This window comes from Athene noctua, chromosome 22 (assembly GCF_965140245.1).
Source record: "Athene noctua chromosome 22, bAthNoc1.hap1.1, whole genome shotgun sequence".
NCBI classification, from domain to species: domain Eukaryota; kingdom Metazoa; phylum Chordata; class Aves; order Strigiformes; family Strigidae; genus Athene; species Athene noctua.
This window is the reverse complement of record NC_134058.1, coordinates 2,959,364-2,987,155: the sequence shown is the minus strand read 5'-3', so window position 1 is coordinate 2,987,155 and position 27,792 is coordinate 2,959,364. Positions and strand designations below refer to the sequence as shown.

Sequence of the window (27,792 nt, the reverse complement as noted above, 5' to 3'; positions counted from 1 at the left end):
ACAACTTATTGCATCCAATCTGCACTTTGTCAAGAGCTTTAGGATGCTCCGAGATGAAACACACTGCACAGCTATTGGAAAGAATTAGCTAATGCTGGCTAATAGCTTAGGTAGCATCTCCAAAGAGCAAGAAATAAAATCAACCTTAACTTGAAACTCCGTTATATTCTCCTTTATTTCCTAAATGTCAGGAGAGTTACACAACAATGATAAATGGTAGAAGTTAAGTAACAATAATAAAGAAAATTAATTCTGTTACAACAAAGGAAAAACCACGCTTTGTGGAACAAGTCCTCCTCTCAGTCTTGAGAGGAAGCAGAGTGTGGGCAGAGCTGAAAAGAGGGGCCTCTAGTTCTAGTCTCAGTTTTAACCCCTTTTAAGGTCACTGCCATACACCCTTTCCTTGTTCCACAAGGGCTTACAGTCCATACGTTACCCTGGAAGACACTTCCATTTCTCTGCCGAGCTACAGTACTCACTGAGATGTAATTGGTACAAAAATATTAGGCATTATCATTATTTTAACTAACTGAACATAAAATGCATGTCTCAGGAAACCAAGGACACTATAATGAGGCAAAGCCTGCCAAGAGCCTGCAAAGTGATGGGTAAAGAAGTCTATCAAGATGCAGCAGTCCATCAGTACAGCCAGAACTTGACTTTAACTCAGGCAAAACACATTTACCAAAGTGCTACACACATATTAAAAAATTGTTTCTCCATGAGAGTTACAGTACCATCCCATATTAAGAAAGGCTGAGAGAAAGAGAGATAAAAACAGCCTGTCTAGAGTTGCACTGAGCCTATGTCCGTGGCAACAGAAAGGAGTGGTCCTGCCCCCAGCCGAGTGCTTAGTTGCAAGTCAAACCTAATTTTCACACACGAAATCAGCCACACGGACTTCATGCCCACACCAAAGACCAACCAAATACACTAAGTTTATATGTAAAGGACCTAAATGGCTTCTCACCAGTATTTAAAGGCAAATAGCCTTTGATCATTCTTCTGTATTAAGAAATAAACAAACAAAACTCTTCAGTTCAGCGTTCAGTTCTCCTTCTCTCTCTTTTCAACAGTTTGAAAACACAAGTGGTTACCCAGCAGTCTTGCCTGCATCTCTTTCAGCCAGAATTTTTTACAAACTAAATTATATGCTGGACGCAGGCTGCTTTTGAAAACCACTGTTCTGATCACCAGTCCAATCACACAACATATGCCTCTCCTGAAGAAAAAAGGGCCATAATCTCAACTTGGACTTCCATCTTGATCAGTCTAGGGTTATACTGGCGTGTCTGACCATTACTCAAATTCAAGCTAGTGATCAAAGCAAGGATGAGGAACTCATAAAGCTCTTCCTAGTGCTTGTTTCAGAGAACATATTATTTTTTTTTTTCCCTTAAGCTATTTTGCAGCCTAGAAGTCAAATGAAATATTTAAATGCCTCTGGAGTTTATGACTAACCCCACTTTGAGCTGGTGTCTATATGAGCCGTGCTAAGCAATTTGAACTGGCAAGTAAAGATCTCCAACCTTTGACTCACAGACATGAAAGGGAGGGAGAAAGACATTAATGACAATTACTTGAGACTGTGCCACCCTGATGGAATAACCAGTGCAGCCTTATGCACCTGCAGGAATGTGGCTTGGGTTTTAAACAGGTCCAGCCAGAGGCAGCCTAAGAATGGCTGGCTGCTCTGGGGGAAGGGCAGGAAACGGGGACCTGGGCCCAAGCCCAGGCCCTCCTCTCCACTAGTCATGGCTCTGTCCAACCTGAGCGCTTTCGTAGGGGGGAATCTTAAGTGAAGATGAAGGCAGTGAGTCGCAAGTCACAAAAACTGTCCACAGAGCAGTGGCAAACTAAAAGAGCTAGGAGAGCTAAGCAAACTAAAAAAGATAAGGATCTGCCCAGCTGTACCTTAGGAAGGCTTGCCTCTACCTCTACTGTTACATATTATTATTAATATGTTTAATATTTGAAGGCATTAAAAGTAAAGCTCCCAGATATATTTAACATAGTCCTCACTAACAGCAAGAAGTATTAATATCTAAAAAAATTGACATGGTCCATTTTTCACTCCTATAAAAAGTGTGCATTGAAGTGCTGACATCCTAGCTTAGACTGGCTCTGAGGAAGGATTTCTGTGCAGAAGGGGCTGTTGGGCGTTGGAATGGGCTGCCCAGGGCAGGGGGGGAGTCCCCGGGATCCCTGGGGGGGTTGAAGAGTTGGGCTGACCCAGCGCTGAGGGATCTGGGGGAGTTGGGAACGGTCAGGGTGAGGTTCAGGGTTGGGCTAGAGGAGCTTCAAGGGCTTTTCCAACCCAGATGATTCTGTGAAAGAGGCAGGTATGGGACTTGACATTGATTCCCACACAAGGGAGGCCCATAGTATTGAACAGCTCTCAAAACAGCACTGGAGCGTCACAGTACCTGTGCTCCTGCAGTGGGCAGCTTCACCCAGCCCTGACAACATCTCTTTCCAGTTTGACCAAACTTGTTCCCCTCTTACCAGCACTGACACGTCCCTGGATAAGCGCCGAGGGTGTCTAAAACACCAGCCACGACACACACCATAATAGGCAGCAGGTCACATTCCCAATTGCTTAGCTGGTAGACTGAGATGCTTCCCTTGGACCACAGCTACTTCCTCACCTGCAAAGGCCTCAGAATTCTCCATCCTCAGGAAGAAATCCCCACTGAGATGCCAGCTGCCAGCAGATTGAAACCACAGCATCACCCTCACATCCTCCCTCATCCTCGCAGTAGTTCCACACAAGCTCCTCTTCACGCTTCCAACACCCGCCACATCCTGCAGACCCTACCCCAGCTCCATTCAGTCACCAAACCCACGTGCCATCCCTCCCTCTGCCATTCTCTTCAGACCACCAAAGAGCAGGCTGGCAATCTTTGGCCACCTTCACCCTTACACAAGAACACAAGCCACCGTCATCATGCTCTGAACAGTGGGAAAGGCCTTTGCTTCTGTGCCCCAAGGACCACGCATGTGCCTGGTTTGGGAATGGTGCCACAGCATATCCCAAGTGGTCAGAGGAGCTCTGTAGAACCGTTAATATTCTCCAGTTCTCCTGATGCTTTAACATGCTTGGATTACAACACTGAATTACTGACTTCCAATTTTTTGACAGCCCCACCTGACACACTGTTCATATGTAGAAGTACCCTTCAGCCCACAGCCCCGCTCTCTCAGGTATCCGCTCCCCAAAACAATGCCAAAACCCACGAGAATAGACTCATCTCTCTCCTCAACTCCCCTTCTGAGCCCCTGGCCCATGAGATTTCCTGACAGGCTATCGAGTGGAGTGTGTTGTTACTCTTGCTCCTCAAGGTCTGCTCACAGAAGCGATCCCTTTTAACCACCTGTCTGCCTGTGCTGTAATCATACCTTCGTTTGGATGCACACACAAGCTCTGTGTGGCCTGGATCCACCCAAGGACTGCAGGAAAAACACATTCCAGATTGCACCACACAGGAGTTTAGCCCTCTCCATAATATTTCTGGTTCTGATCTAACTGAGACTGGTATTACAGCACTGTAACTCCATCAACTTCAGCTGAAAGTGCCTGCTCATGGCAAATATGATTTGGTCTGCACTGAAACAAAAAACAAACAAGTGAGAAATACAAAGTCAGGCTTCCAGAGCTCTTTGGAGTTGATCCCAACCTTACCCTTGGTCATTTGTGTGCCTCCCTCTCCCCTGTAAAATGAGAATATTGACATTTTCCCATTCATAAAGTGAGGTATTTACATCGTCATTTGCGAAGGAGTGTACTCTTTGTACTTCACCTGGAATATGTAAAGTGCTATGTGACACTGATTTATCCCAGCCTATGAGAGATCACAATCAGGCTCTGCTATTATTTTGCTGATTAATACAGTACATGGAAAAATGCCTGATATAATGATGGCTCAAGATTAGTGATGCAGGTTGGTTTATTTAAAGCAGTAACATCAAAGCAAAAGGTCTGCTGATTCAGCTCATAAAACTCATTGATGCATAAACCCAACAATAATATCAAGAAAGAAAAGAGGAATGGAGGATTGGGAGAACAAGGAAAGAAAAGGGAACCCAAACCCATCATAAGTACACACAAGACGGTCAGTCTAACTTTCAAGAAGCATTTGCAAATACCCTTGTGCTTAGTGGGGAGAAAGTCTATGTGAAAAAAAATCTATGGTAACTGGAGGGACATGATATTAAGAAAAGGCATCTCTTCCATTTATCTATCTTTGATTGAAGCTTCTGGTCCAGCCAGCAGCTTGGGAATGTCTTCATTTACAATATTCCTTCCTGAAATCTGAAAGCAAATCGAAATGGAGGTCAGTACCTGAGGAGAGAGTTCGAACCATCCAAAGCAGCACACTGTAATATGGACTTAGCTGTTTAGCCCCAGTATCCTCTTCATAAAGCCCACAGTGAGATATACTGTGTCTAAATTACTGCACAGACCATCTCTGCAGAATGGAGGCAAAAATACCATGAGAACTCCACCAAGAACAGCAGGTTTAAGGCAACCCATGGACTCTCCAGACCACTCACTTCTTGACATCATTTCAGTCACACTTATTATAATCTAAATTCATCTGAAAGGAGTCATGGAACCTAACAACTTCTCACAAGCACTGCTTGACATAAGTGTGACTCTACAAACTGAGGCGCAGTACTCAGGATTAATACTGGATAAGCAAAAGGAGATTCAGCCCCTAGGGAGGGAGGGTTGTTTGCTTTTGTTGGATGAAGTAAGTGACAGCCCATTACCCATAAATTAATCCAACTCAAAACACTCTCTTCTGCACAGTGTTTTCTTCTCAAACACCATGCCAGGACATTTTTGAGACACATCTCCCTCTGAGGTTACAGCACAGAATGCACTATTCCAGCCCTGCGAGGCATTCTTTTTCCAATAAAGAAAAATCCTATTTGTGCCACGCCAAAAGTTTTTAAAAGCCTAATCACTACTTGCATCTGTGGCTCCATGATGAAAGGATAGGAAGGGAACTAGCTTCTCATTCCTGCTGTCAGTTGTCATGATGTTTATCATTCCTCATTCGGCTGTGGCTTGGTTTGCTCACTGCTCAACTGTGTTCTTCCCTCCTCCCTCCTTCAACCCATCAGAAAGTTCCTACAGCCACCAATTAGGGCGAAGCAAGTCATTATTACCTTTGTCTAAATCAATGTTCTTTGCTGGGAAACTTCTGGCTTGCTCAGCCTTCTCCTTCAGGATGTTGTTTTTGTAATCTGTGTAAGGGAGGAGTATAGTTCAGACAGGCATTAGAACATTAAAAGAAAACAAAGCTTTACAGGCAAGGCAGACATGTGATCGGTCCTTCCTTGAAGTGCTCTAGGCCTGGCATCTCCACATCTCTAGGAGTAACTCACGTAGTTACTGGAGTCCCCTGGAGAAAGTCTGGCTCGCAGATAACAGCACTGGCAGCCACGGTCCATGGGTGCTTCTCCTGTCTTTGCCCCTAAGCTACCAAGCAGCTTTCAGAAGGTCATACTGCTCACTAGTGAATCCAGTTCTCCCCTCTCTTCCTTTCACTGTCTTTTTGTCAACACCTTGAGAGCTCTGGCTACCTGGCTCTCTTTCCCCCATGGGTTTGCTACTCAGCAGGAAAAGGAAAGCTGCTGCAACTTAATTTTTGCCCCTGGCACTAACCAGTTATGCATACTTCAGCTTCCTGCTCCTTACAGGTACCAGATTCTTCCAATATGTAACAAAAATCTCTGGATTATCCATGTGAAGCTCACCTGAAGGTGACTGATGAGTTATTCAAGGAATTTGCTCACAGGGGAGCTCTCCTGAGACATGGAAAGAAGAATTTGTACTTGCTGCTGTCCTAGTTTGCAACCCATCCTCTGCATCCCCTTTATTCTTTACTTCAGATTTTGTATCTTGTTTACTGCAGCCCTTACAGCAATTCTGTAGCTTGGGACCTAAAGTTTGTCAACTTGTTCTTTTTAAAGGTTGTACCTTTACTGGGGGTGCACGGAGGGGCAAAAAGGGACAGACTCAATTGTTTCCTGGTCTATCAACACATTCACTGACGTACAGCAAGTTGCAGCAAGTATGAACTTGGCATCATGACAGGTCTTCAGAAACCTCAGGGCAGTACAAGAGGATCAATTTTGCTTTACAGACAATCTGGTCCAAGTCCAAGCAAGGAGAAACCCTGACACAATAAGCTCAAGGCTGCACCTTCAAGCTCTAGTAAGGAGCAGGATCCATCTCCAGGAGTGTTCCCCGAGTCAGTCCTACATACCCCAGCAGAAGTACTTGCACAGATCATCAGGGAGATTAGCTTCCTTGCCTTCTTTTCACTATACTTCATGTTACCAGGAGTTCCAGTGGTTTTACGTATTTTCTATCCTTTATATTCTAGGACTTTTGATGCAAATTTTATTCCTACCATGTTCTCCAAGTTTAATTGTCCTAATTACTATCACAGATCTTGATAGAAGGCCCAACTGTTCACTAAATGATTTGACATCCAGGGAGGATAAAACTGTAGAAAGTTAAACCAAACTGGCTTCAATAGAAGGTGGAGGCAATGAACTCAGCTAATTCATGACTTTTCTTTATCCCCACTTTAGTGTAGTACTGAGGACTGTTGATCTAATTTTTTTCTCCAGATCACTCACTCTGAGCTAGTTTTTATTTACCGTGGAATGATAATATTCATATTGACAAATGCTTTTAGTTTCTTGGACGGGAGACTCTAGACAACTGCCTTGTTGATCCTCTTCCCTACACAAACTGCTTAAAATTTGAGGAACCTGCTTCCCTAGATGCTGTCGTGATCTCATCCCAAATTATTTTGCACTGACTTGAATTTGGCTTTCAAGTGCAGGTCAAAGAAGCCCAAAAACTCCAGGTGAAACAAGAGAAGCTGTGCCTCATTACTGTCCAACCTCATCAATCAGCCTCTAGTTAAACTCAAAAGTCAGGACTGCCCTCTCCAGCTGCAGTCCCCCCGCTTGCCTGCAGGCTGAGATTCTCAAAGGTGCCGTTTCAAATCTGGAGGTTAAGTCGCTTCAAAATGGGCAGCTAAATGCCATTAGAAAATCCTGTTATAACGAGCTTTGACCTGGTTTGGAGAATGGTTGCTAGCTGATGCATACCCAGCCTGAGGTCTTCACTTCTGTATTGAGTCAGATCTGTTGTGTCGACGGTAAATTCTTTAAGGTTTACATCCTTCCTGAAAAAGGAATAACAGTGAAAAATGGTATTGTCACATCTGTCAATAACTGGCTCCTTTCACGCTTTTCAACAATAGCTTTTCTAATGCTACTTCAGAGAATTTAATTTACAGTGTTTATTTGCTATATATCTGTAGAAAAGTTGAAAAAAAATCCACAGAAGATTGCATTCTCTATTAAGTAGTGGTGATTTTCACAGCAATCTTTACAGAATCCTTTCCAGTTTCTATGAAGCTTCCCTGGAGAACACATGACAGACAGATAACAGCACTGGCAGCCGTGGTCCGTGGGTGCTTTTCCTGTCTTTGCCCCTAAGTTATCAAGCAGCTTTCAGAAGGTCATACTGCTCACTAGTGAATCCAGTTCTCCCCTCTCTTCCTTTCACTGTCTTTTTGTCAACACCTTGAGAGCTCTGGCTACCTGGCTCTTTTTTCCCCATGTGTTTGTCCAGAGCTTAGAACAATGGGGAGACAATCTGTGACAGAACTTTCCCATCTCTTCACTTTAACAATATATCATAAAACATAAAGGAACCCAGCAACACAATCTTGGCCCCATCTCACAGTAGGGTTTACAGCAGATCTGTGCATTATCCCTTTACCACTAACTCCTAATGCCATCTCACAGAAACACAATCCACGAATCAGTTCCTAAAGTATAACAAGAGGAAATGCAAGTGCCATATCAGCCCTACAAACCATTCTCTCCTCCCGTGCTTTGACAGCATGGAAGTTGCTCCCTGATATGCAATCATTATGCAAGTGTATATTCCTGGGAACATTGAACTAATAATGACTAGAGTGTAAAGCTGCAGCAGAATTGGTGGAGAGCAATGAATTAACTCCATGAAGCAGCCCATGCTTCACGTGCCTGTACTCTTATTAACCAGATTCTCAGCTGGTTTAGGATCTCAATGAAAGCTGAGTGTTGGGGCCCCTAAATTCATTTTTATGCATTCTAATCCTAGATAATAGACCCTGTAATTATACTTACTCTCCGTATTTCTTCACGTTGTATTCATAACCTAAACAGGGAGAAGAAACAGAATGAGCAGTTGTGTCCAGCCCGACCAACCCCTCCCAGGTAACAGTGATAACCCCCAGTACTTATTCACAGAGCTCCTTATCTGGGATGCTCACAACGGCCACTTTCATAGTCCCTCCCGCACAGGAGAATTCACAGGTGTTCCACTGCCACGGGGAGATTCCCTTTCCTTTACTCACCAGCTTTCCAAGTGGTCTTCCCAAAGCTATGGATGACCAGCCACAAGAAACTACAGCTATCACCATACTTCATTTATTTCCACCTGCCATCTATTACAAGAATATTAACCACACCACTCATCTCTTGTGTGCTGGTGCAGCACTTCCCATCGCCAGCTCGTTGCTCAGGCCTGCATCCACCACATGCTCCAGATGCTGGTTTTCAGCAGCCTCCCACACACCAGGTATCCAGCTACACTCCTGTCTCACCCCACCCTGCCAGGAGTGATGATTTCAGGCTCCCCTTTTCTATTCAAAGGCCAGGGCCAGGACTCTGTCCCCTCTGTGACTGCAAAGTAACACAAACTCCGTTTTGTGTTGGTGCTAATCCCCTGACACGTAAATAAGGATGAATGTGGTCCTGTAAAGAACACACAGAAGACAGACATTCCCTGGTATTGGCTTTTTGTGTGGGGTCCAAAACTATTTGGGTGGAAGTCATCCAAAAGATCTCAGCGTCCATTTATCTAATTACACACAGAGAGTCACCCAGCACAGGGAGTCCAGCAAGGACACACAGGGAGTCCAGCAAGGACTTAGTTCCTAAGGGATGCATGTGGGCCTTCTGCTCTAAATTCCACTAGTAAAGAGCAACTATCTAGCAGTTCTAATTTTCTTCTCCCTTACAACGGAGCAACTCAGCAAGTCAAGTCCTGGAAATTTTTACACCACGCTAATGAGTCTCTCTTGGCATCAGCACCTGCAAAGACTCCCCACTACCTAAGTTGCTGGTTTTCCAGAAGTGGATCTCTTGTGTTTTGCAGTAATTATCTGCAGAATCAGCTCTGCTGTCAAGAGACATCCCTGCCAGAACTACAGGGCTGGCCTTTTCTAGCACTTACCTCTCTGCCGGTGCTTGCGGGTGACGAGGACAACAATGATGAGGAGGACAATGAAGAGCAGCAGAGTTGCCAGGATGTAGCCCAGCTGCTGGAAGAAATGCACCCGGCTCTCAGGGATGATGACATTTATTACATTGTGGCCCCTGACAACATTTGGATCTGATGATAGAGGAAAAGGAAAACAGGCTGATAATTGTAATCGGCATCCAAAGCAAAGCACGTTTCACGTGTAGACCCGTTTGTGGACCCGAAAAACACGTTCAGCGAGAAACTCTTCTGACCTGCACAAAGAGCAAACAGTTGCCTAATTTACAACATACTGCACCTTCATCAGATGGAAGATGCCTGCGCTCTCCACAAGACCATTCTACGTCCCAGGAGCATGAAGGATTAATAGTAACTGTTGCACATTGCCCTCCTGCTGCCTGGCTCTCAGTGTGTTCTTGCTCATTGCAGAGGGGAAGCTCAGAAAGAAGCCACACTAGGCAGCCCCAAGCCTTTCTGCAGGGTAACACAACCCTCCTCTGGGTCCCTGACAACACACACACCACGTTGCTTCGGCTCCAGACAGCTGAAGTATGAAGCAGCCCCTCCCTGCCAAGGGTTATAATTTACAAAGTGGGAGGAATTTTCAATGCCAAAGAATGAGTTTCCTTTTAAATAAAATAAAAAATCAATAAAATAAATAAAAACCCACAAAGAAAAGCCAAGATTCCATTCCATTTGTGGGTGCAGCAGCGTTTTAGTTCTGCAGTACAGGGAAGCGTAACTTAAAACTTTTACGTGGAACGTTTTTGTAGATCTCAAATAAATAGGTCAATGTTTTACACATATAAAGAGGAAGTTATTTCTCTGCTTGTAATAGTCAGAGCAGTGGACAAATCCAGCCCAGGCACAGCCAGCAAACCTGTAAGAGACACTGTGCTGGGAAGAGAGAGGCTTTCTCTTCAGAACACAGCTCCGAGTGACACCTCCTCCCCCTAAGAGGGAACATTCAGCAAGAACCAGTGCTGGGTTCTGGCCTACCATTCTGTTGGGAGTTTAAATCCTGTAAATTAGTCAGAGGGAATAAGGGAAAGGTAGGGGAAAATATCCCAAAAGCCACAGTACCGTTTAACAGATGTGTTCTAATGTGAGAAACGTTGACATTTTTGGAACTGCTGGCATAGTGGCTGGTTCCAGTTTGTCAGACAGTTTGTTTTCAGCATTTAAAAGCACAGACCCGCCAACAATAAAATCAAGCAAGACGACAGTGAATTGAAATAAACGCTTTGAAACCAGAGATGATTGTTTGTAATGCTAACAGCAGTCCTAGAGAATCGAGAGGTTCTAGCACACACTCTGTTCTGGTAGCCCAGCCTCTCACTCCAGCAACACTCTGCTTTTCTCACTGGCATGGAAAACTAGCATGTGTTTTTCACCACTGCTAAACTAAAAAATACCAAACCAAAAAACCCACTTGCAAAGCTGCAAACAGTATCCCTGACAGTTCTACTTTAACAAATCTCTGGATCATGGAAAGCTTCTTCAGCAGTGCCATAATGAGATGGTAGCCACTGGAACAGCTGTTGAGCCAGAAGTCAGCAAATAAATACATTCTATTTCTGGCTTTTTGCTTTCCCACAATATTGCAAGATAGGGTAGGAGCTGAGTTAAACTTCAGTCAACACGGAGGTTGAGAGAGGTCACTGTAACAACAAACAGTGGAAACAGAGATTCAATAACTTCAGGCCTCCTTGACTTCCTCAGTCAAGTAATACTAAAAATATTTGTCACACTAGTGTTTTAACAAAGCATCGCCAGTGAAAAGGCAGCAGAATATATCCCATTTTATAACTGGGGAAACTGAGGCACAGAGTTACAGCTGACTCAGTCACACCAGGGGATGAATGTTGGCACCTAGAATAGTATCACCAACGTAATACAGACTCTCCTCCCCGTCCTAATGTTATACCAGAATTTAAGCTGAGGTGATGAAGGTTTATTTGGTAACGAAGATCTGCTCTTTCAGTACATCTCAACGGGGCATACCCATCTGCCTCCAATTTGCTCCTGTGATCTGGTTTAACTACTGGAAAGTAAGTTCTAATGGTGGAGGGGGGGGGGAAAAAAAAAAAAAGTTAGAACAGAGATGCCTTTACATTAATTTACCAAAGTGTCAAGGGTCAGATTCTTCTGCTGGGAAAAACAGAGAGCTCCCCACCAAGGACGCTCACAAACGCTGGCTATGTGGCCCATTTTCTTTTCAAGGCTGGCAAAGATTGAGAATAGTTTAACAATAAGCATGAGACAAAACAGATGCCATTCTTCAATCACTTGCTCCAAAGCAAACACAGAGTAAAAATGCACTGAATTAGTAGACATATACACCACATTTATACTGCTGAGACTAAGAGAAGAATTTAGCTTATGCTTATATTCAAAACAGGATGAAGTTTCCTGTCTGGAAATGGCTCCGGGCCTTGGAGCTAAGCCAGAAGCTATAGCTGCTTGCTGAAAAAGCTCATTGTTTTGCTTTTGTTATCTCCTGATGTTTCATTTTGGCTTTACGTTATATCCCCAGAAGAACTCTATACAGTTTTTTCATGGAACGGGGCAGTATCTCGGCCTTTCCTGCTATACACAAATAGGGCATGTCCCAGCAGGCTCCTCATCAGCAGTGGGTTTGAAAAAGGCACTCCGGATGTCTCAGCTTCTTTCACATTCCCATCGACTCAGCACATTTTTGTGTGTGGTGCTCTCGGACCAGCTGAGCGTTCACTGCCCATAGGGGACAAAGCTCTTCTAAGGCTGTTCTTTTAGAGAGTGGAAGTGGTTTTTCCCAGCAAAGCGAGTTCCTCCTGTACTGAGGGCACTACTGCCAAACTAGGACAGCCCTGGAAGGTTAAATTACTTGTAGGTTCTCTCTAAATTCTGAGCAGGTAGGTAACTATTCAGCAACAACCAGGACAACATCCAGGAAAGAGAAGAATAAATTCCTGGGTGAGCAACTCTGAAAACAAGATTTAGTTTCCATCTGCACAATGTGATCTGGATAGGGCTCAAGGGCAGCAGGAGGGCCACAGGCAGGAGACTGATCTTTGTATGTCCTGGCCTCCCTGTCACCTCAGCCCCAACAGCCACCTCTTTCGCAATGCCGGGGTTTGCTGGACACCAGCTTTAATCCCAGGGAGGAGGTTTAGGTTTCTGTGACTTGGAAAAGCCAATTTCTAGAGAAGAATAGGTCTATTTAAAAATGTATGAAGCATGTCAAAATTCTGTATTAAGCAGGCAATAAATATTAAACCACAATGAATATTTTAAAATGTTAATAAGGAACTATACCCAAAAGACTTAAAAAAATATTAAACTTGGGATTTTTATTTTATTTTTCTGCCTGAACGAAGCATGATGGTCTTGAGTTTGGACAGGCTGTCAGATGATAGCTCAGTGCAGCGGAAAATATGAAAATTGGTTTAAGACAAAAAAAAAAAAAAGAAAAAGCTGAAGGGTGGAGGAAAATTCCTGGTGCTTGATTCCGCACAGTCTGGCATCTTGCACAGCCTAAACCCCTGTGCAAAGGGGAGAGAAACATTTATGATCTACACTGGTGAGAATAGTGGCATGTTGTGACACCGAAGGCAGAGTAGAATCCATCCCGGCCCCACACCTTCTCCTGTTCCATAAAAGCAATCAGGAAAGGGAGCCTGTTAGAAAAACAGCTTGTTTGCCTCAAGGCATGTCAGCATAGCAGAGCAGAACACGCTGCAGAATTGCCCTGGAGCAAAGAAAACAGAAGCTGGCCATGATGTCACTACAACACTGCAAGCAGGGTAATTAACCCTGATGGGTGGGACACCCCACTTTTGGTTCAGCCCAGCGTTAAAGCAGCTCTGCCAGATCCTCACTGGTTATTGCTGCAGCTCCAGGTACACCCATGTAATGGAAAGAACCAGGCTTGTACACTAGAGCCACGTACTAGTTAGTGAGGGAGGCCAGACCTCACCTGCTCTTGTGACCCTAAGGGCAGGAACAGCCCCTGGCTCAGATGTAAAAAACCTTCACAGAGGAAATCTCAGTGTTGCCCCAAGTGGCACCTTCACTTCAGTGGTGTCCACGGTACTGCAGGGCACCAAGTTTGCCTTGAGCACGCTCCCTCCTGCTGGGATGAAGCCATCCCTGCAGACCACTGTGGAGGGACGGGAAGGGCAAGGATGTTTTGGCATTTGGAGCAAAGTCCCCCTGAGGTGACAACGGGGAGTAATGTGTTATAGTCCCATCCTGTGGTTTACTGAGCTCTTGAGAATTCAAGGTCCAGCTGTAGATACTTAATCTCTTCCTCAATCAGGAGAACCACCTCCAGAGGCCACTTACCTGCAGCCGGGGCAATGTTGTGAGTTGTGAGGTTCACCACCTTCTTCTCTCTCACCGGCTCTGTCACAAAGACTTGGTAGATCCTGCGTTCATGCAGGCCACAGTAGTGATGGTGCAGGTGGCAGGAGTAAGTGCCTTCATCTGCACTTTCCAGCTCTGAAATCCGCAGGGAAAAGTCACCCAGGGCGAAGGCTGTGTCGGTGATGTTCATCTTCTGACGGATGAAGAGAGGTCCGTAGGAGCGGCGCTCCCCGGAGGCGTACAGGTCAATGAGGCGGTCAGCCCGGTCGTGGGGAACCCCCGGGGGCTGCCTGTCCCAGTGGACCACTTGTTGTTCCTCTTCGCTGTGCCGTTCGGTCCAGATGTGGTTACGGTTCACGCAGGGGAGCATCACTGTGCTGCCTTCTAGGGCAACAATCACAGGCTTTTCCCCATCCCAGTACTGGTTTGCATCCTCAGCTGTGGAGACAGTACAAGTTGTACAACCTCGGCACGTGCATCTTTACACACTTGTCCTATTCTTAAGGACACCCAGGTGCACCTAAGATCGCTTTCTGACCCTGCAATCCTATAACACATCCCCTCCAAAGATCTTGAAGTGCCACAGGGGTAGCGTGCCTCGTTCACACATACTTCAGCAGTTAAAAAAAAAATAAAAAATAAAAATTGCACCTTTATCTTCTACACCTTAGGTCAGTGCTTTAAGCAAGACCACTTTCTCCTCCTTATAACTGAGAGTTAATCTCCTGTGCTTCAGAAAGCAGGAAGCACATTCTCTCTGCAGGCTAGGAATGGAACGAAAATAACAGATTTCATCTTCAATATGCTGTGTCCCAGTTCTCCAAGCAGGAAATGCTTTTCTATCCACAAATGTCCTAATTACTGGAGGAGTTCTAGAAGCACTATTTTGTTCTTGAAAAGAAACAACAGAATCACCAAAACACCAATAAGCAGATTGGGGCTTACAGGCCTGCCCGGGTGTTTTTATTGCATAGAAGCTGTGAGAACAGCAGCAGCAGACACACACTCTCTACTCTCCCACCAGCCCTTCAACAGCTTCCCAGGACAGTCAGCCCCAGTAGCTTCACTTGTGCATTATACAAAGGTTGATTTAAATGTCACAGTAGTGATGCACGTGTGGCATGGGTGGCAACACACTGCAGTTGCCAACGGCCCTCAGAATCTTGCTTTTAGAGCTGGAGTTCAAGTGTGGTAATTTGAGGAGGCTTTTTAACTACAGACTGCTCAGGGTTAAGCTCACCAACCAACATACCAGGCAGATCTTTGTGGCTAACCTAACCGATGTCAGATTGTTACTAGGGTCATTCTACTGCTGGAGCAGTCACAGGACAGTTAGCTAACTGGGCTGCCTAGAGTAAATATTTAACTTTACATGCTCCATGCATTGTTTGGCACATGCCAAGTCAGCAGAGAGCTTCATAAATACACACATTGAATAACGTTTCTGAAACTCAGGGAATCTGTTAGCAAACAGCATAGGGAGCACCAGTCTCCTAATGCTTTCCAAGCCTCTTGTGGCATCTGTACCCTGAGCCTGCAACTGAGAGGGCATGGGCAGAACCCTGCCTCCACACTACCCCCCTCTGACACCAGCAGAACAGCATGCAAGGGCCCCACTGTGAATTCAGGAGTCCTGGTGGCCCCTGGACTCCAGCTGCCAGACACCTACCTTTCTTGGTGATAGCTAGTTGGATTTTCACAGTTTCATATAAGTGGCAGTAGTGATGGTGAAGATTACAAGAATACGTGCCTTCATCACTCTCTGCAACATCTAGTACAACAGGGAAGAGAAAAGAATGTTTTATACTGAGACAGTGATTACTTTTTTCATTTATGCTGTTTCCCAAATGCTTGTATGGATGCGAAATGGCTTTTACATTACCTAGTTCTAACCTATCCCTATCACCAGGGTGGGCTAAACAGAAAAGAATCATCTCACCTAATATAATAAATTGTTCAGTTTATTTGCTCTTGTGTGGAACATATTACAGAAAGAGAAATCTGATTTATATTTAGCTAAGGAAAAATGGGAATTTTATTTATATTTAGCATAGGAAGAATGACAATCTTGGGTTTATAGTTCAGGAACTGAAATACAGTCAAAGGTCCACAAGAAGCCCAAGTGACTTTTTGGGCAATGATTTGTTACCAATTCTCTTTTAAAATGGGACTGTTTCAGAGGGAAATAAAACACTATTGCCAGTGCTTCAGAGAACCTCATTAGACTGATATTTATTTATAGAAAATGCCCTGCAAAATAGCCACTTTCACTGAAAAACACAAAGTTAATTTGGCTGTGAAACCCCTATTCTGCAGATAGCACAGGAAGAAAAGATACTGTTCATACCTTTGATCACCAAGGAGAAGTTGCCATCTGTAAACGCATTCTGGGGCATGAATATCCTCCCTTGGTTGTAGGAGCTGTACACACGCTGATGCCCAGCTGAGTACATGTCACAGAGCCTCTCCATCTTGTTATCTCCATAGTAGTTGCTGTACACGTCCCAGTGCACCACACGCTGGCGGTCGTTCAGGCGATCCTGGGTCCAGACCATGCGGTAGCTCTTGCAGGGCAGAACAGCCTGTGAGCCCAGCGCAGCGCTGATGTTTAACACCGACACTACGACGCTGTCTGGGTTTGAGGCATCAGCTGGGACTGAGGCCAGGAGCAGAGAACAAAAAAACCCGAAGTTTAGACCAGATTAATAGCATGTGATGAAGACACTAGAAGAGGACTTGGACCTGTCCTAGAATCTCTGCAGACCTTCCACCCAAAAGAAACTTTCAAGAGCAACACAGAGCTCCCTCATGGAGAAATACAATAGAAAGTCACATAAAAACACTGATTTCACTCAGTGAAATCAATGTCTATGATGTCTGTTATCAGGACTGTAGATTCAACCTGTCCTACCGACCCTTCCTAATCCTAACCCCTGGTTTAACCAAAGTTTAGAGACACTAGTTCATGGGATGCATGCTTCATGCCTATGGAAATCAGCAGCGAAACCCCCACTGCACATCATGGAATCAGGGTTCCTCTCATTTCTTCTCATGATCACAAAAAACAGGCAGATTGCAAAAAAAGGTCACTCACCTGAATATAAATAAACAGAACCTGTCAAAACAGAAAAAAAAAAATGTTACTGACAAGAAAAGGAAGAAAAAACTACAAATACACTCATAGTTAGCAGACACCTCTGTTATTATTCCATTGATTCCTCCCTTCTCTGTTAATATACTTATTTAACAGGTGTGTTGTGGTTAAGCCCAGAGGCTCAAGCTTTGGTTGGTCCATGCTGCAGCAAACATCGTGCAGTTACAGCAAAACAAAGTGCCTGACCCAAGAAACTTAAGAGCAATGTGGGATATGCTTAGCCTGCAACCGAATTTTGTACAGCCCATGTCTTCATTTCCTACCATCTATAGCCGTAGAGTCTTTCCCACCGTGCTACTCAAACATTACACCCAGGGTATCTGTCAATGCATCACCCACCAAAACTGTGTGAAAGGCCTCTTCTGCCCAAGAGGAAACTGTTTAACAATTGTCGTATAAGACAAAAACAAGAACCCAAGGAGACTGGAGCGGGCAGGGGGGTGGCACCAGGTTATCTCAGGATCTGATATTGATCCTGCATAAATAACAAGGCACCAGCAGAAACAGTAGGACAAGAGCAGTTTGTAGAATCATAGAATAGCCTGGAAGACACCTTTAAAGGTCGTCTAGTTCACCACCCCTGCAGTGAGCAGAGACATCTTCAACTAGATCAGGTTGCTCAAAGCCCTGTCCAACCAGGCCTCGAATGTCTCCAGGGATGGGGCATCTAACACCTCTCTGGGCAACCTGTTCCAGTGTTCCACCGCCCTCACTGTAAAAAATTTCTCCCTTATAACTAGTCTGAATCTATCTTCTTTTAGTTTAAAACCATTACCCCTTGTCCTGTCACAACAGGCCCTACTAAAATGTCTGTTCCCATCTTTCTTATAAGTCCTGGGAGGCTGCTCTAAGGTCTCCCTGGAGCCTTCTCTTCTCCAGGCTGAACAATCCCAACTCTCTCAGCCTGTCCTCACAGGAGAAGTGTGTTCCATCCCTCTGATCATTTTTGTGGCCTCCTCTGGACCTGCTCCACTAGGTCTGTGTCATTCCTGTGCTGAGGACTCCAGAGCTGGACACAGTTACTGCAGGTGGGCTCTCACCAGAGTAGAGGGGCACTACTCAGATGTGACCGGTTAAAAACCATGTTCATTTTTACACTGACCATTGTGAAATGAATGTGACGGTTCTGTTTCCATCTCTTTCCCAGAAGACACCCATATCTCAGTCAACTTTCTCTGCTAAGGCAAAGACCTCAGACTTGGAGACAGAGCTGAGCCCAGCTCGTCTGCTGGGGGTTAGAGCTGCCCAAGCAGAGGACAGTGGATCCACACGAGATCCAGGGCCAAAAGAAAACTTTCATCTCCAAGACTCCAAATCAATCTCCTCTAAAATTGATGGTGGGATTAATGCATTGAGGGAATTCTGTAACTCTACAAGCACGCTGAGTCTGCCTGTCAAATGAGGAGTAACAGGACTTGGCTGTTTGGCTTCACACTCCTGACACACGCTGTTGTCACCACCCTGCTGCACAAACACATCCTGGCTTTGGGAACGTGCCCCCCCCGCCTCCAGTCCCTCCCGCTCCCGTCCCTGGTCTTCAGAGTTAACACTGTGATGCTCTGCATGCAGCTGCAACTCCCTCCAGCTCATGTGACTCGGATCTACGCAGGAAGAACTTTGCAAGAACTGAACTAATGCCTTTATTTCTTCATTTTTCTGGTCCAGACCCTCCTGCTTTTTGTGTAGGAGGGGTCTAGGAGGTCTCCTGGCATCATGGTTTGAGAGCACCATTCAGATTCCCAACACAATGACATAATTCATTTCTCTAACCAGTCAAGCCCAAATGGGTTCCAGCAAGATCATTAGATGTTTTGTCCTGCTAATGTCATAGGCACAATGTCCTCCAGACTAGGGCTGTACTTTTTTTCAGCATTGGAATTTATGCATTTCAAAAGCGAGTAAATTAACTCCATACTGGGGCTGTTCTAACCACACCCCCAGTGCACAGGCTTAGAATAAACTCTATTTCCTTTCCTTTTCCTACCAAAAAACACTGGGCAGTGACACCAGAGAGCAAAAAGGAGCAGGGCCCGTTCAAAGACACTCCAAATATAAACTATTTCTTCTACATTTATAATCTCAGCATCACAAAGAAAAAAAAAAATAATAATCTCGGACAAAGCCTGGACTGCTCTGGATATAAGAAAGAGACATCCTACCCAAGACATTTTAATTCCATCATTTGATGGTCTCTCCTAATAGGCTGCAAAGTGCCTGATGGTAAAATAGGATAACCTGCCAGCCTCTGTGTCTGGAAGCCAGGATTTAGTTTAGTTTAGGACAAAGGAATGATACAGAGCTCTTCTTCAGGAGAAATCAGTCGTGCAACAGGACAACCAGCTCTCAGCACAAGAGGATCCACTTGTCTCAGTGTGGCAAAGTAATGCCCATGTGTCTGAACCGGGGGTGTTTGCCCGGTGGCAAGGGAACAAAACAGTGTCCCAACGTCAAGGGGCTGAATCTAGGGAGTGGTGTCTGTGAGCTGGCTGGCTGCACAGCCAGTGCTGCCAGAGCCTTGCATTACTGCTCATTAACAGCAGATTGATTTGGTGCTACAGAAGCATCCTCTCCTGGCTCAGCAAGAGGAATGCATGGACTTTTCTCCTTTCCTCTTGCAAGTTAATGTAAAAAACATTAAGCCCAAATGCGACATTATGAATCTAACAACTGACAAAAGTATTCACCTAAGCCTTCCACTAAGCTCTGCTCAGCCGACTGTCGCAGCCCTAAACTAACAATAGCCCTAACCCCTAGCTGTGTATCTTTCAGCTGGCCCTACCAGCGTGGTGAGGACCACCCGGGTCCTAACTCACCATCCCACCCGCGGGGGCCTTTTGCCAGGCTCGGCTGCTGCAGCCCTGTCAGCCAGCTACACACATTGCTCCAGCACTTCCAAACACTGTAAAACAAGGCAGCGGTGAAGTTGTCTGTAGCGTAACAGCTTTCAGAGAAGAAAAGCCTACGTCTTGTGGGTTTTGACAGCTTATTTTTCCCTCCACTCTTAAAGCTGCTGCTTGACGTGCTGAGCGCTGCCCCATGAAGCTGAAGAGCCCAGGGGTACAGTGACATTATGCACGGGATCAAAACCCATCCAAGGTGAAGGCAAAGTTAAGGATCGTGTTGGAGTTCTGCATGGAGACGAGACAAGGAAAAGTTTTTTTCACTGTGTACACTCACATACACACACAGAGATTCTGGACAGAAGCTTTGGGTCTGAAGCCTGCCCTAGGGTATCATACCAGACAAAGTGGTAGGTGCAAGTATCAAAAAGCCAGCGGCCAAGCAGCCAATAAGCAAATTCTAGAAGGGAAAGACAGGACAAGTCTTTACAAGAGGCATGGGAACTCCACAAGACAAAGAAGGAAGAACTGATTGTTCTGATTCTCCAGCAATGCTGGAAATCTGCACACATGCATCAGGATAAGACTCAAACTTATTTGACATGGCTGTAAATGAGATCACTGAGAAATCTGAGGAGCCTGGAATGTCTCTGATCTCTTGTATGCCCAGAGAAAATGGAACTCAAAACAACTGACCTTCAGTAACCTGAACACAGAGCAGTAGTTAAAGGAGGAATAAGCCTTTTTTCTCTTTTCAGTCTCCTCTCTCTGCTATGAGACCTAGCTCTGCCCTGCAAGACAAGCAGAGCAAACAAGAGATGTCCCCTAGCCATGATTTTTAAAGTTACTGTTTGTGTAACACGGCAGCTACTGAACAAATGCAGAGATACATCCATAACCCAGCAAAGCTGACAGCTGATGAACTGCAGGTGAGTCACACTTCCCAACCTGCTAGTGAAAGCTCAGACTTTTGTAATCACAGGGCTCCGGGACCTGGAGCCTCAAAACCACCAAATACCTTAATAGCTATCAACACAGAACTCACTGTAGCTTTCATTTTAAAATTTCAAATTCCATGTGATGGATAATCACTTTGTCCTCTCTATGTGATGTACCAACAAAAAGACAGCTCTGTGCTGTCCCCTGCCATGCTCTCTGCAGACTCAACATGCCTCTCAGCAGGATCCCAGAGGTATTCCGCTGGTCCCTTAATATAGGAAGAGGAAAGCAGTCTGCAAAAGCATTTCCTAATCCCTTGTAAAAGCCAGAGCCAGCTCTTACTTCTTGAATCCCATCCACTTTTCAAGTGAAGAATTAAGCCACAAAAACTGCAGGCAAACTAGAAGTAAAAGCCTCAGGCTCTGAAAGACATCTTACATACTGAGAGCTCTCTAGGCAGTGTCCTTGGAGCAGGTCAAAGAAAAAACTGTCCCTTGAGTCTTGCCTGAACAATAGCACCACTTCTCTCCTCCTGGAGATAGCTGCTGGCAGAGGGTCTACGTCACAGGCAGATGCATGTGCTAATGAAACCACCAAATTCCTGTCTCGTACTGGAGGATGAGAGACTACCAGAGCAGAAAAGGAAACTGCAAACACCAGGTACACTCCGGGGGCCATCCAACACCAGCTCTACCTGCAGTGCTTCTGCTGAACTCGGGAAGAGCCCTGCCACTGATGCCAGCAGAGCGAGGATGAGCTGCCTGGAACAGCACCTTGCAGGGCAGTAAACATCCCTGACGTCCAGATTGTAGCGGTGGGCAGGAAAGAAAACAAACTAAAAAGTCATTGGAGAAACGAGTGTCATAACCCACCAGGTGTGTGAGTTGAAACAACAGTCTGTGAGGTTGCCTAAGTAAGCTCAGCTCATTTTGCACATCTGGTCAGTCTCGGCTTCTTTTTTCTTTTGAAAAAGGGAGTGAGATCACCTTTACTTTAGGGGCACAGAGGGATGGTCTCGTCCTAAAGAAAGGACACGTTTTTCCCAAAATCTGTATGTGTCAGATTCCTTATTTCTCCCATAAATCCCATTGTCTATGCAGGGGATTTAATGGTCTCTGTGGAGCCATTACACAATTATTGCAAAAACAGCAGCCTGTGCTACCAAGCTCTTTCCAAATACTGCTGGAGAACGGCAGTGGCTCCATCCTGACTCTTCAGGGAGCTGACCCAGCATCTAAGAGGCCATAACGATGCAGTGACATCAAGGTGACAGCTGTACACATGAGCTCAGCTCTTTTCTGGTGGCCATTTTTTTTAAAACCCACTGACCAGGAACCAGGAATAATATCTGGGCCCATCTCAACGAGGCAGAGGAGGGCGATAGTGAGCACTACAGTTCCACCTCGACATCTCCCATTCACCACCTGCCTCTGCTGGTCGAGGACTGCAAGACTAAGCTTTTCTGTAAAACAAGGCTTCCTTTGCAAAGCCAAATGATGGTCAAGCCAGGCTTTGAACTGGGCTTTTATTTAAGTCTCTATGTCTCTTTATTTTTAAAGGCTTCCTGGGACAACTCTCAACAGCAGAGTCTTGTGCTTTCGTAACCGATGTCAGGACTGGAGAGCCCTTAACCACCCCTCTAATCCCAACCATTCCAACCCCTCACTGCAGGTAGGAACATGCCCATGAATCAGCAAAAAGCAAGAATGTGCTGCCTGAGCAGAAAGGAAAAAGCCTTCTGTCTGTACAAGAAACCCATCCCCATCTTGGCCACTCAGAATCCCTCACAGAGTTGCCCTAACATCCCCATGGACAGTTGGGATATTAGCTCAGCTTTATAATCCCTTCTCTGCTTTGTGCACTTCAGGTTGGCTCTAGGCCCACAGAATAGTTTGTAGAGCCTTCCAAACACAGTGCTGTTCCTCCCTGCAAGACATTAACACTTGAGGGTGTGGTTCCTCTCCAGAAGGGATCATTTCAGCAAATACAGAGTGGCACAAATTTCCTCCCTTCTCCCTTTCCCATCTTCACTGATTACGTTATAACCTGATTTGTACGGGGATAGCAGGACTCAAACATCAGGGCTGCGTGGCATACAGACAGTTCTCTCTCCAAAATACACCTGAAAATAGTCAGTCTGAGATCATCCATCCTCAGGTGCGATACTGTTGCTTCTATAGCTCCCCCACTGCTCTAAAGCAACCCAACCTGCTCTTCTTGCCCTGGGTGCTCCCCCAAGCTCTGTCAACATGCTAAACCACACTGCGGAGTAGCTGGACTGGTTGGGGCTTCTAAAACACAGTATGTGGCCTCTCCTCCTTCTCCAGGCTTAACCCAGCCCCACACACTAGTTTTCTGAGCCACTTTAACCCTTCTGTCCCTATGACTGATCCCCTATGTTGCCAATTCCTAAACCTTGCCTTGAGGCATTGTAAAACTGGGGATGATGTGGTGACATGGGAACTAGATTAATTAGGGACCAAACTGAGAACTCTTCAGCTTACTCCATCTACATACTAAGGAATTTTGAGAGGCTCAGGCGGCTAGCCACAGCCTTTCCTTAACAGGGCTGTAAAGAGCAGGGGGGTCACCGGTCCCCAAAAAGCTCGTGCTCCTCACTTCCTACTGCCAGCACCCTGAAGTCTCTCCACACTGTTCTTAGAGCTGCGGTTGCTCCTTTGCTCATAGGTGCCTTCCTCAGAGCCCAAAGCACTGCAAGTGTGGATTTGCTGGGTTTTGCAATTAATCCTCAGCTCTTCACCTGCCAGCCAAGCCTTACTGAGGTCTCTCCGTTTAGCTTGGGGCCAGGCTCCTCGGACCCTGAATCTGCTTTCAGCTCTTACAGAAAGCTCTGTGATTAAGGAAAAGGCACAAGCCATTATGTTATTGTAAACTCATCCCTCATCCCTTTCTTGCACCTTACCCAAAAGTGAACTTATGTCTCTGTCTTTATGCTGACAGGAAAAAAAAAAAAAAACAAACCAACAAACCACACTTGAATTTTTTCCTCTACCCTGAACACACACACACACACACACACATATCAGCTGTTTCTGCCTCCTCAAAAGTATAAAATAACCTTGGATCATGTAAATTTAACTACGCAAGCTTCACTGTACTCACATTCAAGCTTATTGTTTTTGAATTTGCTGGTCAAGGTAACTGGTAGGAAAAAAAAGTTTGCACAAACATGCTGAACGGAGTATCACTTAAACAACCTCAAACATTTCTCCATTCTCTCCCCTTCCCTCTCCGAAAAGCATGAGAAATCCACGATTCCCTCCCCTCACAGACGATAACACAGCTAACTTAGGAATCTGAACAAAATCTTACAAAGATAACAGCTCAAAATCTTCCAGCTAACCCCGTCCTCTGCAGTTGAAATAAAAACAAGTAACATCATGCCGATCAGCTGGGAGCTTACTTTGCTGAAGCAAAATCTGCCACAGAAGGAGTTTTGCTAGTTGCTCCATTTCTTCAGCTTCTCCGTGTTTTCGTCTCTCTTGAAAAACAAGTTGAAGACTTTTTTTTTTACTTTTTTTTTTTTTTTTTTTATAACTGGAAAACACTATGACCTCATCAATTTACATCCAGAAAGCTGTGGACAGCAGCTCATATTCTGCAGAATTACTCCACCTACAACTTCCAACTCCCCACCTCCCCACTCTGCTCTCCCCCTACACTCACACTCCACCTCCTTCCTTTCCCTAACGCTTTCTGCACCATTACCATGAACACCCACTCTTCTCTTTCCCCTCCCTCCGGGACCTTCTGATCTGCCCCGACTTTGATGTAAAAGTTTTATCGAGTAAAGTTGGTCCCACACAGCCCTGGTCTCGCGAAACAATCTTTTTCCCTCCCCCTAGGGATGGAACTAATTTTCCTTGTGCTTTACTTGATCCAGCTGTTCCTTCCTTTGTTTGACACTCATCCAGCTGTCTGCTTGAGACTGGATTTATTCTGTTGCTTTCAGTGGTTTTTTGATCTTTGTCTCCTCATATGGTTTTACTTCAAGTTCAAGTCTCCAGATACAACCTAGAAAACAATATTTACTCTGTCCTGTGATTTGTAAGCAAGAGCTTAATAGCAGCTATCTTAGCAAAAGGATAATAATGACAAAGAAGACTGAATATGTGAGAGCTTAGGGCAGTGCAGGCGAAAGAGCCCACAGTGCAACTAAAAGCCCCAGAATACTGCGACGTGGGGAACAGGTTTCCCTGTCCCAGAGGCCCGAACATGGAAAGCTGGGTCAGATTCAGAACTTCTGCTTTCAGCCCTTCACACAGGAGCTGAACTGTGCTAGTAGTTGCTCGACTGGCACCAAGACAAACAGCCAACACAGTCACCTTAACCACAGAAGACCTGATACACTGCTGCTCTTCTCCTTTGCATACTCCTAAGATAATACCAGCCCCGACAGCAGTGCCGAGACACAGCAACAACATCAAGAAACAACTGAATTTTCAGCAGTCTTTGCTCAAGGGAAAGAATTAAATTACATTATCCAGTTCCTAAAGCCTGTTCTGATGTATTTAACTGTTTTTATAACCCACTTCACTGTGTCCCACAATAGTCAGCAGCATTAACGCAGTCAGTGACAAACAAACAGAGGAAGAAGCAGTTCTTAAACTCTTAAGAACTCTGAAGTTCTTCAACTCTTAAGAACTCTTAAAACTTAAGAACTCTGAAGTTCTTCAACTCCAAACACTGCTTCACAAAAGAAAATCTACATACACCCTGTATGTGTACACACTCACAGACCAGTTAAAGTTCAGGTCGCCTTAGTCTGCATCTGCAGACCAGAGATAGTAATTTTTTTCAGTTTAGGGAATTACTTCTTTAGACACTGCAGGATGTTCAGCAGGGACTGACTCCTTAAAACGGCAGGGCTAACCAAGCATGGAATGAAATCATGCCCTCGTGCCACTGCTTGAACAGTTGAAATTTCACCGGCCTAACCTGAAGAGGGCAGCAACCTTCAGAGGGGAGAATGGCTTAATTAGTCTGGGGTTGAACCATTTAGAACAGTCCCTAAACCAGTTTAAATTAGTCTCCTATGCTGACTCTGCAAGTGTTAAGACATTTTTCTTCCACATCAATCCAAGACTGAGTTCTGAAAAAAAGCAATTCATTTCCAGTGGAAAAATTTATTTTATTTTCAAAGGGGACAAGATGGTAAAAGACACAGAGTATTCAGCACCCTGTCCCATGAAGCACCTTCAGCTGTGGGTATGAGAGGTGTAAACAATGCTTTAGACTTGGAATATGGCTCCATCTGAATCTGGCCTTGCATAGGCCTAACAACCTAATCCATGTAGGTGACTGAATTAGCCAGGAGTCTTTTAACACAAGACTTGCAGGAAAATTACATGAGTATAAAGTCAGGAAATAGGATAGCTGCTGCTCGTATATGTAAAAAAGAAAACACGGTCAAGCTTTCTGTTTACTTGCATTCTGTTGTTTGATTATTGTTGTTCATGGTTAACAGTGTTTACTGGATTTAACGATACAATCAAATTAGTCATCAAGTGGAAAATGTGGGAAAGGGAATTAAAACTTGTCTTTCTTAAACATCCATCTGTAGAAAAGAGATAAATATATCTGCGACTCTCGTAGCAGAGTTTAAAAATACAAGCTAGTAGCCTTCCCATGACACTCTGTGGAGATAACCTTAATTGCCCCACTTGAATTCTTCCTTCTGACATTTTTTTGTACCATCTAGTACACCAGAAAATAGATTTCCTCTACCCCAAAGAGGGCTGTGTTTCAGGAAAGAGGAGGGCATTATAACAGAAACCTAAATAAACATCTAAATAATCATACTCTGCAACAAGGGAAGATTTGGAAACATTCAGACTAAATCAGATCAGAACTTCATCTAGTCCAAGATCCTGTCTCCAGCAGCAGACAGAACCAGACACTTCCAAGGAAATTCCAAGAAACTGGAGCTCTTACTATTAAAAAATTTGACCATGAAAAAAGTCTAGTTAACTCCAGCATGTCTTCATGCTGTCCAAAACAGATCCAGGTAACTGCTGGTTTTCTTCTAGTGAAAAATTCTAAAATAATCTTCAGATAAAAACCCCACAAAATTTCACTGCAAACTTCAGCCCTGTCATCTATATTAAGTGGAGAAGTTTGTGGGTAATTAGATACACACAGTCACTCACAGTCCAGGTTCCCACACACCTGAGCTGTGTCAATACCCTCTATGTTCACACATCCAGCCCGACTGTAACCTAAAGCAAAACCATCAGCTTGTCTTTGCAAGCCTCAGATATTTGCATTAGTCCAATTCCATAACCACCTGCATGCAGCAAAGGCTCCTACCACGCCATCTCCCTACGCTGAGAACCTGCTGCTGGGTTCTCAGGCATCACAACAAAGGCAGCTGGGATCTAGAGGAGCCGAGGTGCTGGCCTGTTGTTGGAGCCAGGAGTCTAGTGGAAGAAGGAGCCTCTCCTGCTGTCTCAGGGACAGGGAGCCAGACGAAAGGCTCAAATCTGACAACCTTGTGTTCAGCTGCGTCATCAGAGCAGAGGCTGGAAAACGTTTGGCTGGGAGGCAAGAAGCAGTTTGCCATTGTGCAGACAGCACATACAGCACCCTCTCCTTCCCTTGGTTTTGCTCAATTACAGGCAGAACCTTCCAGGCTGCAATTCCAGGTTGCTTTTCCACCTTTCTGCCTCCGAGCTTTGGCACTGCAGAGGTTACTGGCTGTTTCTTGCATGACTTCTGGGATGGATGCAGATTGCTGTGGTTGCTGTTGTCATGATTTGGCTATTTCCTGACTGAAAGAAGCCAAGTTCGGGCTAAACCCACTGAAATCTCCGAAAGAAAACCACCCACTGGAGGGAAAGAGCAACAGCTTCTCTGGGGTTGACAATGAGAGGAGGAAAGGGACACAGGAGGCTATTTCACAGATCTTTGCCTTTTCCTCACTCTAATTCTGCAGAGTCTCTAGTCAGCCCCGTCTTCCTAGAACTTTGTTAGTCCAAACAGATCCTGGAAGGGCAGCTGTGTCAACACTTTGCCCCATCAGGGGCTGAATTTTAAACTATATTCTCCACGGCAGCTGCCCTGACCAGTTCCCAAGCCTTTCTCCTTCCTCTGAGGTATTTTGGGTATTGATTCTCAAAACAAGCAGCATCTCTTAGCTGCCTGCT

General features: G+C 45.1%; 1 protein-coding gene across 1 annotated transcript; it reads right to left on the bottom strand.

Annotated features, from left to right (window-relative positions):
* Positions 1–163: 163 nt before the first annotated feature.
* Positions 164–24,162, bottom strand: MXRA8 (matrix remodeling associated 8). Its single transcript, XM_074924981.1, has 10 exons — positions 24,051–24,162; positions 16,788–16,808; positions 16,041–16,349; positions 15,363–15,464; positions 13,673–14,131; positions 9,320–9,478; positions 8,209–8,239; positions 7,138–7,214; positions 5,176–5,253; positions 164–4,312 (listed from the first exon to the last, which is right to left on the bottom strand). The coding sequence occupies exons 1-10, from the start codon at positions 24,097–24,099 to the stop codon at positions 4,287–4,289; spliced, it is 1,311 nt and encodes a 436-aa protein (XP_074781082.1). The 5' UTR covers positions 24,100–24,162; the 3' UTR covers positions 164–4,286.
* Between the last annotated feature and the right edge of the window lie 3,630 nt (positions 24,163–27,792).